At 43.9% G+C, this 15386-nt stretch overlaps 1 protein-coding gene across 1 annotated transcript in view; it reads left to right on the forward strand.

Moving 5' to 3' along the window:
• The window catches only part of ASPSCR1 (ASPSCR1 tether for SLC2A4, UBX domain containing), an 86805-nt gene that overhangs the window by 40345 nt on the left and 31074 nt on the right, over positions 1-15386 (forward strand). Inside the window, exons 5-9 of the mRNA XM_054977502.1 lie at positions 3416-3473; positions 7084-7157; positions 9558-9664; positions 9832-9992; positions 15016-15155. Of these exons, the coding sequence (XP_054833477.1) occupies positions 3416-3473; positions 7084-7157; positions 9558-9664; positions 9832-9992; positions 15016-15155 (540 nt within the window). The remainder of the gene's footprint in view (positions 1-3415; positions 3474-7083; positions 7158-9557; positions 9665-9831; positions 9993-15015; positions 15156-15386) is intronic.

Genomic DNA, 15386 nt, shown 5'->3' on the forward strand with positions numbered 1-15386 from the left:
TCAAACATTACACCCGAGTTGGCATCCGATCCCTCTTCTGAGGAGGTAGTCAGAGAAGTTGCCTCATCCAGCCCCCAATGATGACTTCTGCCTCTTCTCTGAGCAGATGCTAAAGATGTCAAGAGCCCTGGAGCTTGACGTCTCTGCATCAACACCAAACCAAAGAGTAAGGTTCTCCAGGTTCTCTATACAGACTCACCCAGCATCCATGGCCTTCCCTGCGGTGATAGATCTCCTAGATATTGCCCACAGCATCTGGGAGAAGCCTGCCATCTCTCACAAGATCAAGATCACAATACGTTGAAACAACAGGACTGTGCTTTCCTTTTTGACCATCTCTGTTCTTCATCACTGGTTGACGAAGAGGTTCAATCAAAATATCGCTATGGATCTCATTCTTCTCCTGTGGACAGAGAGGAATGCAAACTCGAAGGCAGGAAGGTTTATTCCTCAGTGGCTCTTAATTTTCAGATAGCTAATTTTCAAGTTATAATGGGCTCCTACAACCTAGTCTTATGGGAACGTCCATCCAGCTATGTCCAGGATCTGCCTGAAGATAAAAAGGCACTTGTGAGAGTTTTGCAGGGCAAGGCCACAAGCTTGGCCAAGCAATAGATGTCTTCTGGAAAGCATGCAGCAGGTTGTTCTGCCACGTCCATGGTGTCTGCTATTGTTTCACGTCGTCATTCTCGACTATGTTCCGCTGCTTTGTCTCAAAATAAGCGCAACAAAATGGCGGATTTACCATTCAAGGGTATTTCCCTCTTTTCTGAGAAAACCAATGACTCTCTCCTTCAAATGAAAAAGAATCATCAGACCACCACTCTCTTGGGGTCATCACTCCTCCCCAACAACAACCCAGGTAGCGATCCCAGAGCCGTCAACCTTACCAGCCGTGATCTGTGAGGTACACATAACAACCATATCAGCCCTAGAGATGCTGCCCTTCTTACCATTGCATGAGAGGGAAATGGTTTACCAAGTCGAGGTCCAAGCGACCTCAGCCTCAGTCTGAGAAATCCTCTCAGGGGCAAAAATCCCTCTTCTGACAGCCAATGTATTCCAGTTCCTTTATGGACAGATTAGCCCCTTTTCAGTCTAATTGGGACATGGTTACCAGTGGCTCCTGGGTGCTTGAAATTGTCAAGATTATCATTTATGTTTTTCAGAGTTGCCTCCATTGTCCCTACCAAGGAACATTCCTTCAGATCTCTTTCAGGACTTCCATCTGGCCCCTGGGATTCTACTCAAAATATTTTCTTGTAGATAAGAAGAGTGGTGGGGTTCGGCCTATTTTAGATCTCCATGGTTTGAATAAGTTTATTAAAGTTGAGAAATTTTGAATGTCTATGAGAGCCAGTTTGGTGTAGTGGTTAAGAGCGCCGGACTCTATCTGGAGAGCTGGGTTTGATTCAAATCCCTTAGGATCAAGGCCTCTTCTACACTTTTCCCCTAACACTGCTACTGCCCAGGGTCCTGTGCAGAATCTGTATCCTCTTTGCCCTTTTCTGGCCATGCTGGAACTGGTTCGCGATCCTGTGGGCCATGTCCCAGAGGTGCTTCATACACCTGCCGAACGTATGAGACCTCCTCCACAGGGGCTACATCCACCACCACAATATATCCACCCTCAAGCTCACAGCATGGCTACTGTTTCCCAGACTTCCTCCTTCTCGAAGGAAGTAGCCCAGATTGTACTCGGTCCTTGCAAGCCCTCCCTAAGACCCTCCTATGGGCATAAATAGAACTGTTTTGCTACCTGGATGGCGGGCATAACACATTCTTCCTTCTCAAGCCTGCTGACTCTTTATCTTTGAATATTTATTATCACTACTCAAGCAGAGATTAGCTGTCTCCTTGATTAAGGTCCATCTAGCTGGCATCTCTGCATTTCATGACTTGATAGATGGCAAGAGAGTGTTCTCCCACCACCATGTTTCTAAACAATTTCTGAAGGGCATACTTAATACCAGCACTTCCCTGGTGCCGCAATGAAAACTTTTGCTTATACTAGCACAGCTCATGCTGCCTCCATTCAAACTGTTGGCTCACTGTGCCCTCTCTTTATTATCCTAGAAGGTAGCCCTCCTAATAGTAATTACTTCTGTTAGAAGGATTAGAGTTAACTGCTCTCTGCATAGATTCCCCTTTTATGCAGTTTCCCCCCAGAAAATATACCCTAGTTTGGAATTCCTTCCCAAGATGGTCTTCAAGTTCCATCTCCAACAAAAAGGGCACATTGCCTGTGTTTTTTCCTAATCCCACTTCCCACTTTTTCTTAATCCCAACATTTGCTTCATGTTGGATATAAAAGAACTTTATTGTATTATTTGCACAGAACAAAGTCATTCAGAAAATCTAAGGCTTTCTTTGTCTGTTACTTCAGACCACGTAAGGGCCTTCCCGCCACTAACCAATCTCTTTCTAGGTGGATAGTAGCAGCTATTACTGTGTTATGTTCAGGCCAAGGTGTCATGTCCAGTAATGATCAGGGCTCACCCTACTAGAGCACAAGCTTCATTGGCTGCCTTCCTCTGGGGAATCCCGCTGTGAGACATCTGTCAAGCCCCCACCTGGTCTTCAGCAGACACCTTCACCCGACATTAAAGACAGAAATGAGAGAAGAGACACTGCAGTGGGGACAGCCGTCCTACATTCGATATTCAGCTAAGCCTCTCGCACCCTTCTCCATTGATGAGTAGCTTGCTATGCTCCCAGTGTAGGACTGCACAGAAGACCAATAACGAAAACAGGATTGGACTTACCTGTAACTGTTGTTCGCCTAGTGTCTTCTCTGCAAGCACACATTCCCTCCCTCCCTCCTGCCCTGCTGTGAGCGTTTTCAGAATTGACCTTTGGTGGCTCAGGAGAAGTGAGGGATACAGGGGTGCTCCACCCGGCAATGCATCTTTTCAGCAGGAAAACACCCATGAATGCACGTTGAGTGGGGGAAGCACCCCCTACAGTTTTAGAGCTAGAGAATCTTTCTCTGTGGCTAGCCTGCGCCTGCGTAGTCCCAATGTGCACCTGCACAGAAGACGCTAGACGAACAGCAGTTACAGGTAAGTGCAACCCTCTTTTCTTGTGCTCTAAAGTTCTTTCTTTGAGGCAACAGGCAGTGGAATCCCAAGAATAGTTACTCCAGTCTAAGCCCATTGAAATCAATTTTTCTGAAGCAAAATAATGGAAAATATATGGTAGCTGGCTCAGGCTGAGAAAGAAAATAGTGATTTGCACATTGAGTATCAACATTGATAGATGTAGGCTGGACTTGGAATGCCTTCAGCTAAGGGATATTTGTACTGGACCATTGAATCAGGAAAACTCACAGAATATATATTGGGCTGCTTTTTCAGTGGATATGATGCCAGTAGATTTTTTTATAGCGCTCATTTGATTTTCCTTTGTGTTGCAGGGAATATATGGAGCAATACTGTGAAATCTCCCCTGTCTGTATTTACATGCGAGATGAGGTAAGTCAATAAACTCTCTTCTCAGTCCCCCCCCCCTTCATCTGCCGCTGAAAATAACAAGGATACCCAGCATAGATTTCCAGCTTGGAAAATGTGTCTCTTCTCTGGGCTCACTGGAGAAGGGAAATGGAAGAGCTTTGGTCTCTTCAAAGCTTGATGTGTTTGTGTGGGGGGAGGGAAAAAAACCCTCTACTGGAACATAATCACGGGTCGCTCAGCTCAAGCCTTTGAGCCCATAAAACATTTTCAATGACCTGCTTGTGTGTGTGTGTTTTTTCAAATTCTTTTAAAGCCCCAGAGTCACAACAGAGGTTTCATTCTAATAAATATTTGCTTCTTCCATGTTTTGATCTCTGCAGCGTTTATGTTTTTGTATAATACTTTGTATGTCGGTATTTTGGAGTTTACCCCCAAATAAATGCCAGCCTTCCCTGTATTTCTTACTTGGCTTTGCACAGATCACCCTTATGCTAAGGCCACAAAATAGTAGGTACAGGTTTTGTATCTTTTAGCTGGAGTGCTGTTTTTCTTTCTTTCCCCTCTCTTGTTTTAACTTCTTTGGTAGACGTTGTCTCCCATAATCATACACAATTAGGCACATTTGAATTACTTGAACCTACGGAAAATGTGAGCATGTGAAGCGCCCTGAGATCTTTGAGAATCACTGCTAGTTAGAGTAGAAAGTATTGTGTTAAATGGCTAACTATGCCATCCTCAGCAGATTTATGTCTTGTATACTTAAGTCATCAATATATCTAATTCTCAACATTGCCAGATTTGTGGATCCTTGAATCCAGAGACGAGCTATGAAGACATAGCAGATCTTTCTGTGAACCTGAAAAACACTCCCAGTTTGCATCGAATCTCTAAAAAAAAAATACATTGGAAGTTAACTCTGCCCAAATTAGAGAAGCAGCATCTGTAGCTTTAAGAAATGAATGTCCTCTGGTTGTTTCTAGGCAACACAACAGTATTGCCCACCTTCAAGTTGGTTTCCGTCAGTAAAAGCTAGGAAGAGGGGAGCTTTCCAGGGCAGTTTTGGTCCTTGAGGGAAGATTCATGGGGCCAGGCCTGACAACAACCAATGGGTGACTTGCTACCATGGTACTTGCATGACTCACTCAGGCCCAGCTGCGCACTACTGTTCAACAGTAGCCTCCTCACAAAAGTCAGTGTGGTGTAGTGGCTAGAGTTTCAGACTAGTATCTGGGAGACTTCTGCTGTGGATTCCCATTGGGTGACTTTGGGCCAATCACACACACTCAGATTAACTTACCTCACAGGGTTGTTGTGAGGATAAAATGGAGGAGAATAGTGTAATCTGCTTTGTGTCCCCATTGTGGTAAAAGTGGAGTATAAATAAAGTAAATCGCTTTCTCCCATACAAACGTACCCATCAACTCCGGTCATCTTCAGAGGCCTTCCTTTGGGAGCCGTCACTACCTGAGACTGGACAGGTGGCTACCCAAAAAAGGGCCTGCTTGGCTGTGGCACCAAAACTTTGGTACTTCCTTACCAGGAAGATTCACTTGTCTCCCTGTGTCATTGTCTTCCATCAGTGGATGAAGACTTCTTTGTTTTGTTTGGCATCTCCCAAGTAAACTCGTATTGGCGCCCTGTCTGGTTGTGTGTGTTTATAGATCATATCTATAAGATTTTATTGTATTGAAATATGCATTTTAAATGTTGTTATAATGGTTTAATTATCTGTTGGTCACTGTTCTGGGTGGAAAGACAGCATATAAATAAATGTTTTAAATAAAATAAAGAATAAAAATAGCTTAAGATGAGGGGCAAATAAAAGCTAGGTTGGTGGGTGGGTGGGAAAGGAAGTTGAAGACGGGGGTTTCCAGGAGGAGGGAAAGAGGAAATAGTGTGGGGAGGTGGATACAGGAGTGAGTTGTCTCTGCAAGACCTTGAGGGTTCCCCACTGTGCAGCTAGGCCTGGCCTAGTAGCTGGCACCACACAGCTGTGCCACTGTTTTCCCAATCAGAGGTTGCCAGGGAGGGGAAAGGAGGGAAAACTGAACAAAGGGGGGTTAGATAAAGGTGGGTTGGTTGGTGAGTGGGAAAGGAGAGAAGGAAGACAGAAAAGCGGAGAGGCCATCGGGGCTTTCAGGGAAGGTAGAGAGTGGGGGGGGAAATGAAATGCCCCCTTGCAAATCCTTGCAGGCCCCCCACTTGCACAATACTAAATCAGACCATTTGTCTTCCCAGCCCATTATTGCTACACATTAAACATCAAGAGATGGAGGCTGGGCTCGCAATGCCTACACCTAACAAATATTTGGATTGAGCCAGGCTTGGGAAATCTCACAGAAAATATTGAGTTTGGGTCCTGTGAGCTACTTTTTCAATGGGTTTGACCAGCACAAGACTCTCTCTTTAACAGGCCAGTGGCATAAGTCAAAAGGTACCACTCTTTTAGGTAAATCAAACCAACACCCTTAGCCAATTTTAGATTTCTCCACTTCAAGGCAAATCAAATTCAAGGCAAATCAAATCAAGGCAAAAGAAAACTTGGTGTTTATAGAAGGAAAAAGGTTTATTTTGCGATAATCCTTGATGCAGTGAATTTTGGTAACTGAATGCATACAGGAGAGCATCAGCAGAATGCATTATACATTTCAGCCAACACATAACAAATTGTTTACAGTTTAAATGATCTCATACATTTCCATATACAAGTGATATCAGAAGTCAAATCAGAAGTACATGATCTTCAGAAAATGATGGATTGTTAGATGATAGCTTACATTTAGGAATGAGAGCAGTCAGGCTGACACCCGCAAACCCAGGATAAAACTGAAGAGGCAGGCATTCCAGGCTAGAGCTACAGGATGTATATGTGACCCTTTTGTTCTTTCAGAATAAGATATAATAATAAGTCAGAGATCATTTTTGAGGAGGTATGCACGTAGCTCTCTCTCTCTCTCTCTCTCTCTCTCTCTCTCTCTCTCTCTCTCTCTCTCTCTCTCTCTCTCTCTCTCTCTCTCTCTGTGTGTGTGTGTGTGTGTGTGTGTGTGTGTGTGTGTGTGTGTGTGTGTGTGTGTGTGTGTGTGTGTGTGTGTGTGTAGAAAAACTAGCTGACTGCAACTTTGAATAACCTTCAGGCTGCAACAGCTCAATGTGGCAGCTTACATGGCAATCAGAAACTGTGTGAGAGATTTATGGGTAGAAACTGAACAATCCGGTTCAATGAAATAGTGTGCCCATAGGGTATTCCCAGAATTTCCCTAACAATAAGACTTGATGTAAAGCATTTAGTGTAATATTTTTTGATTGGCAATAACTTTCAAAGGTCTCAGGCACACGCACATGCGAGGCGGAGGGAGCTCTTTTGTAGCTCCGATTCCTAATCTCCTTCAAATGGAGATGCTGCTCTTGAGACCTCAAGGACATAAAGGATGTGCTCTATACGTTCTGCCGTTGAGCTATAGACCCTCCCCAGATTCTTGGTTAAGGCATCTATAAGAACACACAGCAGTTGGTAAGTATGTTAGAAAAAGAACATCAGGGCAAGGTCCTAAATTACTCTTCGATGTCCTTTGTGAGCCCCTGGGACCTCATCAGCACTGATAAGCAGCATCTGCTTCCATCTCTGTTGCAGGTAACTGGGAAAACTGCTCTGGAGAAGACAAGTCTGAAGTCGCTTGGCCTGACAGGAGGCAATGCTATCATCAGGTTGGGAAAAACGCACTGTTTCCCCCTATTAGTGAACTCTTCTCTTTATTTTTTGCATGGGATAAGTAATTTTGTTTCACGTTTGGGAAGAGGGGAAAAAAGGCATTTAAGGAAATGTCCCAATACCACCATTTCTAGGGCTTAGTAATTATTGTATTGGTTTAACTGAAACCGCTTCTTGCATGAGCTTACTGCCGGTGCTGGCATGGGCTCTTCCTTGCTGCTGGAAGGAATTTGCGTGGAAAACCTGCCTCTGTATACTCCTAGCAGCACAGAGACGCCCATGTTTTGCGCTAATTCTCATTGTCTGTGCTGAGCCTTGTATATATTAGGATGGTGCTTTTCAAACAGTGAGTTGGGACCCAGAAGTGGGCTATAAGTCTCCTGCAGCTTGGTCGTAAGGCCCGGAGGGAGAGGAAGAGCAACGGGATATACTGGAAGAGGAGGCTCTGGAAGGCTTGAATGCTAATTTGGGTTTGCTTCTGCGTAATGCACATGAAATAGCCTGTTGTTCAGTAATACTGCATACTTAGATCCAGAGGAGTTAGCCGTGTTAGTCTGTAGGAGCAAAATAGTAAAGAGCCTAGTAGCACCTTTAGGACTAACCAACTTTACTGTAGCATAAGCTTTCGAGAACCACAGCTCTCTTCGTCAGATGCATCTGACATCTGACGAAGAGAACTATGATTTATTGTCGAAGGCTTTCACGGCCGGAGAACGATGGCTGTTGTGGGTTTTCCGGGCTGTATTGCCGTGGTCTTGGCATTGTAGTTCCTGACGTTTCGCCAGCAGCTGTGGCTGGCATCTTCAGAGGTGTAGCACCAAAAGACAGAGATCTCTCAGTGTCACGTCAGGAACTACAATGCCAAGACCACGGCAATACAGCCCGGAAAACCCACAACAGCCATCAGAACTATGATTCTCGAAAGCTTATGCTACAGTAAGGTTGGTTAGTCTTAAAGGTGCTACTGGACTCTTTACGGTATATTTATAAATACTAAACATATAAATGTGTTCAATGTTAACTGTCAGAAGAGTCCTGCATTTTATGTGGGCGAGGGGGAAGGTAGTATGTTGTGACTTTGGAAGTGAGTCCCCAGCAAGTGCAGAGGTGGATATCCTATCCAGTCATCTGTGAACTTTTTGGAGTGGGACTTCCCTGCTTTTTGCCCACCCCCCCACCCCCACTGTAGTTCGTTGAGCCTCCTGAAATTTTGAGCCTCCTGAAATGTCAACAGACATTCAGGAGCAGCGTGAGGGAGCAAAGCAGTGGTGTGTGGTGGGGGAAACCTACAGAAGTCGCCACCGTTTCTTTCACAAATAGAAACGCTGTTTAATTGAAGGAACTGCTGAATATATGGCAGTAAGTTTAAAACTGGGAAACACTGACACTGCATTAGAGAAACGCCTTTTTGTTGTATGCTTTCCCACTTACCTTGAGGTCAGCAGAATGCTTTAAATAAAATAAATATGCCTTAAATAAAACAAATCAATACTCACGCTTCATTCTTTACTGAGGTTGTGCTTTGTAAGGCAGCGGGGCACAGTTTCACCTGATACCTGTCCTTTTACCAGTGGATGGAAATGTTGTTTTTTTGCTGATGCGTAATATCCTTTTTTTGCTTGAGCTGATTTTGTTTGTTTTGACTTTTACTGACTTAGCTCTTAAGGTTATATTTTCAAGTCTTTATCAACATGGTCTTTTATGATTTTTGTGTGTTTTCTCTGTTGTACATTGCTTCAGATGCCCTTTGACCATATAAGTAATTGGAATAAATAAATATTTTCTCAGGCATGCTACTTAAATTCCTGACTAAGCAGTTACCTTATTCGCACACACTTCACTTTAGGATATCTCTCCTCAAACTATCTCTTTGCATGTTGTTGCTCTCTTTTGTGTTCCCTCTGAGAGCTGCTTCACATGTTACATGAAAAGACTGGCCTCTGCTATCTGAATTTGTTAACCGTACGTTTTCTGTAATGTCTGAAGGAGACAGAGATGGTTTCTTCACTGTTTGTGCATGTGTATGTCTCCCATTCATACAGTAGTAAAGAAACAATTTACATGTTGGGGAAATATGGAAGACTTGTCTTTTCTAATGAAGCGACTCTGGATTGTGACCTGAGGAACTTTTATCTTCTGTAACAGATGGTTGCTCTATTTTCATGGACCCAGAATTAAAATCCTTGGGTCAAAACACCAACTTCAGTTGATATAAAGGGTAGCATCTGTTTTTATTCCTCACTTGTGTGGGATAGGATGTGCTCATTTTGAGAAGCTGCAGCTTGTAACTCTCTGAGGGCATGATTGAGGTTGTTGTTTTTAATTTAACAGTTTGAGTTAGGAATGAAGCAACATTTTCAGCGTCACCAATGTTTTCACCTTCTATCTTTTTCTAGGGTAATTGCAAAGAAATCTACCCCCTGTGGCCATGCAGAAGCTAGGAACCATGGATCTCCCACTAAAGAGCCAATAGCAAGGGCAGCTTCCAGGGAAGAACCAGAGGGTATGTCCTTGTCTTATACCATCTACATTCCCAACAAGCTTGGCCCAAAGTGATGAGCCCTTCTTTGCCAGCAGATGTGTTTGGGCAGCAGTGCTGCAGTACAAGACAGCTCAGTCGAGCTTTTCTCCCTTGGAGCCCATCCCTTCCTCATTTATCCCTTTTTATAGGCAGTGAACAGCATCTGAGCAGAAGCACTCCCGAAGCAGTGATGCCTCCAGTATCAGATGTGCCATTATCCAACTTGCCAACGTCTCTATCCAGTCCTGGTGGGCCATCCAAGCCAAAGAAGTCAAAGAACAGCCAAGAAAAACTAAAGGCGCAAAAAGAGGTAGTGGTTTGGCGTATTTTACAGTGTACAAGGTTTGAGTGATACTACTCTTTGCCTGTACTCTGTTTTATGAAGGGAGTTTTTGAAGAGATAAAGGACACTTGTATTTATAGTTACCCACTTAAGCCTACAGCCTCTGACATTTATAGTAGCTTGTGACGAATTTTTTCTTTGGCCTGCTTCACTTATTGGCATTAGACTCAATATGGAATGCGATTTTCTTATTACGTTTCCTCCCATACTTCATCCGAGGCATTCAAGGTGGCATATGCGATTCCGCCTTGTCTTTTTTTATTGTCATGATAGCCTTGTGAAATAGGTTCTGTTGAGATTGAGCTTCAATATGTTTCACGACTGAGCAGAGATCTGAATCTGGGTTTTTCTGGCTCTGATCTGTCACTCAGTTCACTACACCACAGTGGCTGTTAACCACTGGTGAGAAAATGAAAGATACTACTAAGCCTTCTCTCTTAATGCATTTTGAAAGTTAATATATTCTGAGTCAATGAGAGAGGCAGTAGTGAAGGGCTCAGTAATCTGCAACACAGAGTTTGGGCGGGGGGGGAGTTCACTATATGGACGACAGGACTAGATCCTATATTCATGGTTAGGACAGAGCTGCTCATTGCATGCTTCTGGGACGAAGTTATTAGTGGCATTATTAGTAGAAGAAAAATCGACATCTGGGAAATCCAGACCAGCTTATTAGGACAACTTTCATCAGCAGGAGTAGACACAGCTCCCTAGCTGTACCCAGTATCTCTTCAGGAATATAATAGTCCGTTCTCCCGAGAAGCTCCTAATACAGATAGCAAACACTTTCCCAGCCACGTTGATGCATATTCATTAGTACTCAGAACTGGCTCATCCTTTGTGGTCCTGGGACTTTAATACCACCCAGCCATAACCTGTTTTCTGAGTTATTTGAGCGAACAAAGCTTTTGTCACCGAACCAGATGTAACAGTTCATTGTCAGTACTGCTTGCATGGTTCTGTAGGGGAGTGGAAAGAGACTGTTTCATTCTCAAGGATACAGCTAAAATATTGGCTGATTGTCACTGGTTTTATTCAGCTCTGATACTGGATTGAGGCCCACCCTAACTCTTCCTGCATTGTTTTGCTTGTAGCTATGGAAACCTGTTGTTGCCTAGCGAGAGAGGTCCTTACCCTGCCAAAATCATAGACCCCTTAAGAGATATCCCTGGAGCCCGCCTTCCCAGGGCTGGTGGAGAGGAGTCTTGGGAGCAGCTGCAGGTCCTGTTGGAGGTTTCCCTCCCTTATGTTAAACAGCATGTGACTTTGACTGCTGCTTTCAGGCCCTTTGATCTCGGGTGCCTTTGCCGCTGATTGATTACGTTGCGCTCCCTCCTCCATTCCTTCCATCCCCTCTCGTTGCTCTCATCATCAGCTCCAGAATGGGGCTGGCCACATGGCATCTGCTTTTTGTCCCTTTTCAGTCCGGAGGGGGAAGGGGAAAAAAAACCCAAAACAAAACAAATTATTTTTAAACATCAAAGGTCCATTTTAGCAAAAGAATCTTCCCATTAATGTTGTGCCTGTGTGTGGTTTTTTTGGGATTTGATGGAAGAGGCTGGATAAAATCTGTGCCAGCATCCCTCTACTTCTGGGCTGGGGATGGTTTACAGGCCAGCCATGTTCTAACTTTGATGTCAAAACATTAATTATTAGAAGGTAGGTTGACTAAAAATTCCCCTGGAGATCACAGAATTATGCAGTAGGGGAGATGAGCTGGTTCTGCCTAGCACCTTGCTCTGAAGTCACAGCATGATGTACCTACCATCATTTGACTGTCACCCGCAGTGATACTTAGGCATGTAATAGGTAGTTTTGAATGGCATGGCCAAAGTACTGGGCTCATTGAGGGCCTGTAATAATCCCGTTGATGACAGATCTCTCAGAGGTTCATTTTGGGCATCAAAAGAGGATAAAAGATGACTACTAGTTGCACGTTTATCCTCTCCTTAAGAGTTTTTTTTACAGTGGATCACAGCGTAGAAGAACCATTTGATTTTGAACAGTCAAAACCTGCACATGTGCTTCTTCATTGGTTCTCGTCCTCCTTCCCTGAAGTCTGTGATTGGATCATGGGACATCTGTCACAACTGGATGGTAACTGTAGTGAGAAATGCACCTCTATCAGTCCATCAGTTGCAGCTTCACATCCAGAGCTGATAGCCGACCGGGTAAATGACATCCTATTGTGGGTCTGCCGGAAAAGCTTGGTATGCAGAAGGTCCCGTTCTTTTTGTCTCCGTTTTTGGCAGCCATCCCTAGCCACACTGGAAGTTGCCAGTATCCTGCGTTTGTTTAATATTCTGCAGAGAGGAATGTGTTGCATTGTGTCTGTCCTCAAGTCAATTACTTGTTTCTAGACATAGCCCTTCTGGGATATGCTTCAATTATTTACCAGTCAGTGCTGTTAAGGGAGAGCTGCAAGTCGTCTGCTCAGAGTTTTGGAATATTTCCTGTCAAGCCAGTTGCACAACTGAATGGGAAAGACCTTCTAGAATCTATCTAGATTTCATTCTGTGCTCCCCCTGGCAAGAGACGCAGGAGTGACGGAGAACCCAGTGCTCCAGGCCGATAGTCTCTTAAGTGAAGATGTAGTGCATCAATGCCCACTAAATATGCAGTAGAATATAATCTGACGAAGAGAGCTGTGGCTCTCAAAAGCTTATGCTACAATGAAGTTGGTTAGTCTTAAAGGTGCTCTTGGACTCATTACTAATCTGAACTGAGGTTGAAGAAACATGGCACTTGCCTGTGGAGTTTGTATTTTACTATCTAATTGTGTCCTCCAGAATGAACAGTTATTTAAAACTGTAAACTTTTATATGTTCCTGTGTGTGTTTGCTTTGTCTTTCCATGAGAGATTCAGCGACAGAAGTAATGGTTCTAGGTGTTTGCTGTTTTTTAGAATAAAATGCAGAATTGCTGTTGGGATGTTAACTGATAGCTCAGTTCTAGATTCTTCCTTTCCATGCCTCGCATAGGAGACCTCCAGAATATGATGTGGAATTAATCTTTTCCTTCAGATTTTGCTTGAAGGGGTAGTAACATGATGATGGAAAAACAGATCAGCAGATTCTAGGTTTGCCAAGTGACCTCCTTAATAGTCAAGTTGGCTTATTTTATCAATAGTGTCTTCCATATGACAGTTAAAAATAATTTGTCAGTATTATTAATACCATGCCACTTCTTCATTTTACTTAATTTATAAGCTATCTTACTCCGCAATGAGGACTCAAAGTGACTGCCATAATTCTCCTCTCTCCCAGTTTTCATCACCACAACAACCCTGCGAAGTAGGTTAAGCTGAGAGAGCATGACTGGCCCAAGGTCACCCAACAAGCTTCCATGGCGGAGTGGGAATTTGAACCTGGATCCTAGATCCTAGTCCAGTACTTTAATCACTACACCGTACTGGAAGGATGGCAAAAGGATCCCAATTATGTGATACGGGTAGCAGCTTATTTGGAGGAGGAGTTCTAGGTTTTCAGTGTAAGATGTTCACTCACTCTTTGCTGCTGCTGGTACCCGTCTCTAAACAGCCGCAGTTCGGCGACAGCAGTCTCTGCAAGAGGACAGATTGGCACCTCACACGTACTCCCTGTGCTTTCTGCCCAGGGAAAGCTGCAATCAGGCTCCTTCACCCTCTAGTTAGACCCAACTCTCTTCAACTTTCTAAAAGTAGCTAAGGGTCCCGCCCACGCAACCTCCCTCTTTTAACTTCCCAAATTACCCTTTGGTGCCCACAAATAGAGGAAATCTTGCCTTGTAATTTGTGTTGTCTCTACTGACAATTGAGAGAGACTCCTTCTATTCCCAGAGGGCTTGTTCAGGGCTGGATGGAGGGGCGAGGGAGGGGGCGAGTTCTGGGGAGAAATGAGAATAAGGTAGGACAGTCGATGGGCAGGGATGAGGGGGTGGAATGAAGACATAGACAGACAGGGATGTGCAAGAGACATCAGGGTGTGTGTGTGTGTGTGTGTGTGTGTGTGTGTGTGTGTGTGTGTGTGTGTGTGTGTGTGTGTGTGTGTGTGTGTGTGTTATATAAATAGGAATTTCCAAGTTTATGGAGTCTGGGGCGAAGCCAGGCAAATCATTGATGGTCAGGGATACTCGTTTTGAAAGCAGCTTATTAACACTACAGACCAAATGGTGCCGTCGCTTTTTAGCCTTGGATTCATAGCATGTCAACCAGTGGCTTTGCTGTGCAGCACCTAATCTAACCTGTCAGAATTAATGTGACCTCATTGGAAGAACTGAGTGGAAACTTTGAGACATCAGGTTAAAACATAATCTAGTGTATAGCTAAGTACAGCTGGGATGCTGTTCTACTATAAAATCTTAATGCATAGCTTGTCAGCACTAGATGAGTCCAGACTGGTCTTTTATTCTTGCCTGGTATTTCCATATGAAGATTTTCAAGAGCTTCTGATCTCCATGAATCTGTTTGAAGTTTTTCATCATAGATCCAAATATTTGCATCTCCATGCTTGTCCACGCTAGGCAACATTCCCAGTAGACATTGAGAAATGGCCTGTAGCTTGCAAGGACGGTACAGAATAGATTCAGAAGTTCAGCAGAGCACGTTCTGTGTTAATCTCAGTTATGCACACTGTGGGATTACTTGTTTAAAAGTACCCCCCCCCTCCGTTTCTATCTGCATGTGCAAAGATATCGCACAGAAGGGTTTGCTGGAAGTTTTCTTTTTGGTGTGACAGTTTTGAACATCCAAGGAGACATTTAAACACAAATTCTGAATTGGTACAATTCCACAAAGGCCTGTGTCACATACCCTTAGGAAAATTTATAATAGTTCTTAAATTATCACACTGTGTCAAGGCAGCAGGTCACATGCAGATCCTTTTGTGCAGTTTTTTATGGGTACCGCAAGGGCACTTGGTTTACAGGTGCAAAGATCCAGTTCTTTATGCTGTGCTAGTTTTGTGCATCATTGGATCCTATTACTGTTGCTTAATTTATACTTTCTCTGCAGAGTTTGGAGCGAGAGCCGGTTGTGTGCCATCCAGATCTCCAAAAGCCACTGGACTCTGGTCTACAAGAACTTCCTGATGAATTCTTTGAAGTCACAGTAGATGATGTGAGAAAACGCTTGTCCCAGCTTAGGAGTGAGAGGTAAGTTCCATTTTGATCGTCACTACAGAGCCTTTAATGGCCTTGCTGATGTAAAGTGTATCATGGTCTGTATTGCCCTGGTTTTAGAAGAACCCCCTGAACTACAGACTGAGGATCTTTGCCTACCAGTTGTGTTCTTGGAGATTTCAGGTTTCGTTTTTAGGTTCCCACCTAAGCAAGCATGTTCGACTGCCAAACATAAAACACTGATGCTTTCCTCTAGGGACTGGG

The sequence above is a fragment of the Eublepharis macularius genome, chromosome 4 (assembly GCF_028583425.1).
Source record: "Eublepharis macularius isolate TG4126 chromosome 4, MPM_Emac_v1.0, whole genome shotgun sequence".
Classification (NCBI taxonomy): Eukaryota; Metazoa; Chordata; class Lepidosauria; order Squamata; family Eublepharidae; genus Eublepharis; species Eublepharis macularius.